At 41.8% G+C, this 4573-nt stretch overlaps 1 protein-coding gene across 1 annotated transcript; it reads left to right on the top strand.

The window, feature by feature from the left end:
• The first annotated feature begins 890 nt into the window (after positions 1-890).
• LOC101560110 (ubiquitin-like) lies at positions 891-1310 on the top strand. The gene has a single exon (XM_004638069.2). The coding sequence runs from the start codon at positions 918-920 to the stop codon at positions 1299-1301; it is 384 nt and encodes a 127-aa protein (XP_004638126.1). The 5' UTR covers positions 891-917; the 3' UTR covers positions 1302-1310.
• Positions 1311-4573: the final 3263 nt, after the last annotated feature.

The raw sequence follows: 4573 nt of genomic DNA, 5'->3' as shown, positions 1-4573 counted from the left end.
GAAATAGTACAAAACATACAGAAATAGATCTGAGTCCAAAGACCCTTGCTTGAGTTGAATGGCTTGAGGCAAATGAATTTAAATCTCAGTACCTCAGTTTCTTCATCTGTATAATTGGACAGTAAGACTGCAGCTCATGGGAATTGTGTGAGTTTTAACAAGAAACATCTCTCATGAGTCCTGATTCACAGTAACCACTTGATAGATGGCGGCCATGTGGTTGTGATATCCATATTAAGAAGCCCTTCGATTCTCTGCCAGCTCTGTCTTCAGCCACCGATTTGAAATTCTTCATTCTATTCCCACATTCTTTATTCTTGATTTGAACCATTAGCCGATGTTGCTCACTTCTTATATGATGATGTTAGAGGACAGAATCTCTGGCTTTAAGTCTCAGCTCTGTGGCTCACTGGACTGTTGTCAATGAGCAATTCATTCAAATTTTCTAAGCGCTAGACTCGCACTTGTAAAGCAATACCTGTTGTTGTGTATGCTGAAGTAAGAGCTGTTACTTAAGTAATATGTGTTGTGATGATAATATGAAATGAATATAGAAAGTGCCAAGTGCCCAAAAGCCAATAGGCAAGCTCATTTTCCAATATATAGAATAATGTTAAATAAACACGACATCGATACTTCCACTATACCATAGGAACATTTTGTGACTATTTAAGAGCTTCCTTCACCCTTTAAAGCATATTAGAGAGACATAGTGTTATAAATATATGAAATTATACATAAATTTCTAAGCCTTTTACTTCATAATATATCAAAGAATTGCTTTAACACAGTACTCTATGAAAAACAAACTATCCGGTTTTATGGCATTAATTTCCATTGAAACACAGTACTTTACAATATATGACAAAACCAGCCCTCTTTCACTTCAACGAGGCGGCCGAGCGGCAGACGCAGACATGCAGATCTTTGTGAAGACCCTGACGGGCAAGACCATCACCCTCGAGGTTGAGCCCAGTGACACCATCGAGAATGTCAAGGCCAAAATCCAAGACAAGGAGGGCATCCCACCTGACCAGCAGCGTCTGATATTTGCCAGCAAACTACTGGAGGATGGGCGGACCCTCTCTGACTACAACATCCAAAAAGAGTCCACCCTGCACCTGGTGCTTCGCCTGCGAGGTGGGATCATCGAGCCATCCCTGCGCCAGCTTGCCCCGAAGTACAACTGTGACAAGATGATCTGTCGCAAGTGTTATGCCCGCCTGCACCCCCGTGCTGTCAACTGCCATAAGAAGTGTGGCCACACCAACAACCTGCACCCCAAGAAGAAGGTCAAATAAAGCTCAGCCAGCCCCTCATCCAGAAGGGCACCACCTGCCCGACGCCTGCAGACTTGGGGCCTAAATAAAGCTTCCCTCTCTTGACTAGAGCAAAATATATGGGCAAAATATATATATATGACAAAACCCTATACATTTGTTTAATATGAACAAACTGTAAAAATTAAGAAACCTACAGTAAAGCTCAAACCAAGCACCTGTTTGTTAATATTGCTCACCTTTCAAAAAGCATCCAACTCCCCAAACTTCAAATTCTTAGGACGTCTAAGCCTGCCATCTCAAAATAATTCTCAAAATCTTTGATGGATTTTTTTCAAACAATAACCTTCCCAAATGGTATGTAAATGATCTGATTTATTAAAACCTGCCTTGCACACAAATCTACAGAAGCACTACTAACACCCAATGAAGAGAACTCACAATTAGAGCAAGATTTTCCCTTCCTGGATGCCCATTACAGAGTGGGCAGGCCTGAGTTAAATTGCCCTGGCCCAGCCCAAACAGTCGTGCTTCCTCTCATCTTCACCATTGCTGTGGTGTCCTGTCAGGGAGAAAACATAGGGTTTTCGAAATAGTTGATTCAGCAAACCTCTAAAATGCTGATGCAACTTCCTTGGCTAAGTGAATGCAATATTTCTGTGACAACCTTCCATAATCCCAAAAGCAGCTCTCTTAGGTCAGCAGAGGTGATGGTGGTTCCTGTCAACTGGGAGAGATGAGTCCAAGTTTCATTTGAGGCCTGGAAGAGTCTTTCCTCTTTTTTTTTGTTGTTTGGATAAAACCCAGAGCTAGCACAAAATGAAGAAAGTCGTCCCTGTGATGTATCTTCTCTTACAATTTTTCCATCACTGGGACTAGACCCCACATACACACTGGATGAATACTAAATACAGTGTGCTTAGCCATTTGAGGACACGCAAAATTGTTCTGAAGTGTAATTCATAGGACTGAACTCAACCTCAGCTTGTTATTATTTAATAACAAGGAAATATAACCCTTTTTATTTGTAAACACCTTGACATGCTTCATAGATGTTCTTCCAGAAACTATACAGATGTCATCCTCACAGTACAAATAGTAAAACAAGCTCCTGGGCATAGTCCTTATTGATGCTACTGCCCAGAAGCTGCATCCAGATGTGAGGTGGGGCAGGGAGGGGCGGGGCAGGGTGAAGTGGGACCAAGTAAGGGTACCCTCAAGTCCCAGTGACTCTCGCATCAGCTACTGCACCCAGTGGAGTTGTCCCTGTGCTACAAGGCCACATGTCATCAGGAAGGTTGAAGGTGAAAACTGATTTGGCAGAACTCTGAGCACTCAAAGGGTATAAAGGCCTCCTACATGAAAATGAGGTTGCACCTAATTATGAGAAGAAATGGCATTTACTGAGCACTTACTATGCACCACATACTGTACTTAGTGTTTTTCATGCATTATAACCTTTAATAATTGAAATAAAACAATGTGGTCATTGCTAGTATTTTCCACATTTCTCAGATGAGGAAATAGAGAGGAGATTGCTTTCCCTGGTGATGTCGTATCCTGTACTCCAAATCTTTCTTCTCCATTATTCTCATCACTATTCACTGCCTTCTCTTTTTCTAAAAACAAAATAGTTACAAATATCCCTTCACAGCACTCCCCACCCCCAGTGGTCCAGTCCTGTACAAAAGTGGCCTTAGACTTAGAAAGCAAAAACGTTTGTAGTTCCAAGAGGAACATGGGAGCGTCCATCCATCACCGTTTGACAGTCATAAAAGAAACAGTCACCATCAACACTTTTACCTGATATTTTGTTTTTATCCCCTTGGGTTTTCATAGTAAAAAATATGCCTGAGGTTGCTAGATAAATTTTGAGAAAATTTGTTTTCAGGTGTTAAGACTCAGTCTATGCTTTGAATTGTTTCAATATTTTATCATTTTTTTTGTATACAGTGTCTCACTATGAAGTTCAGACTCATAGTAATCCTCCTGTCTCAGCCTCCCGGCTTTCAGGTTACAGGAGTGTGCCACCAAGCTCGGGGTTTCAGGACTGGCACGGCATGCCATACCAGGGATCAATCTCAGATCCTTGCACTTTCCAGGCAGGTGCTTAAACCACCAAGCTATCTCCCCAGCGTATGTTTCGACATTTTGAAGCTGGATGTGCCTGTGATGTGCTAGAGACAAAATGATGAACAAAATGATTTTGGTCATTGGGAAGCTGCAGTGACAGATGTCAGGCAGGAAACAACCAGTTGCTGCCCACCAAGTGAAGCGTTCATGCTGAGAGGGCTAAGATTTCAATCAGGGGTGATGGTCACTGAGCATTAAAGCTTGTGGGCGAGCACACTACAGAAGTAAGTGGAGCAGACGTGCATCTGAGGCAGAGTCTGCCCAAGCAGTGATTGGAAACAAAGGGACTGCCAAGGAAGGAGGAAGACATGGAAGCTGAAATGAGAAATATTTGCAGGGGAAAGAGACATGGAGCTCTGAATTCCTAATGACGCAATAGTGAGAGCTGTATGACTTGTATTAATTAATCTCATAGAACTAGTATTCTTTTCTCCTCTTGCAAAAGAACAAGGTCATTAGACCTACATCCTCAAAGCCAAAGCTACAAATTTCTAAATCCCATGCTCTAATTTATTTTTTTCTAATGTCTTTAGTACAGGGTCTACAGGGTCTCACTACACAGATCAAAGGTAGTGATCCTCCTGTTTCAGCCTCCCAAGCACTGGGATTACAGGTGTGCCCCACCTTGCCCAGTCTCAGTCACCCTCTCACCCAGTCCCAGGGGCAAGGCCAGCACAGCACATCGGGGATTGAACCCCAGTCCCTGCTCCTGTTCATGATCTAGGTTTTTAAAAAAAATTAAATTGCCACAGGGAAGTTGGAAAACCAAGGAAGCATCAGGGAAGTGCTTTTTAAAATATTTACATTTAATTCTAGGTCCTTTAGTCTTAGACAAGAGCAAGAGCTCAATATCCATGTTTCCTCATTAGCCTGCTCTTAAAAAATGGCTCCATGCAAATGGCCTTTCTCTTTTTTTAATTTAATTTTTGTTCTTAGTTGTAGGGAGTGGTCTACATACATAATATAGCTTGTTTTGTTTTTAATCCTCTTCCCCTTCTCCTTCCCTTCTACCTTCATCCATTTTCCTCTAAATTTCTTTTCCTCATTTTTTTTTTTTTTCAGTACTGGGGATTGAATCAGAGTCTTGTGCTTTCCAGGCAGGTGCTTATGCCCTTGAGCTATCTTCCAGCCCTACAAAAAAAAAAAAGATATAGATGATA

The sequence above is a fragment of the Octodon degus genome, unplaced genomic scaffold (assembly GCF_000260255.1).
Source record: "Octodon degus isolate 3935 unplaced genomic scaffold, OctDeg1.0 scaffold00094, whole genome shotgun sequence".
Classification (NCBI taxonomy): domain Eukaryota; kingdom Metazoa; phylum Chordata; class Mammalia; order Rodentia; family Octodontidae; genus Octodon; species Octodon degus.
This window is presented reverse-complemented; position numbering and strand designations above follow the sequence as displayed.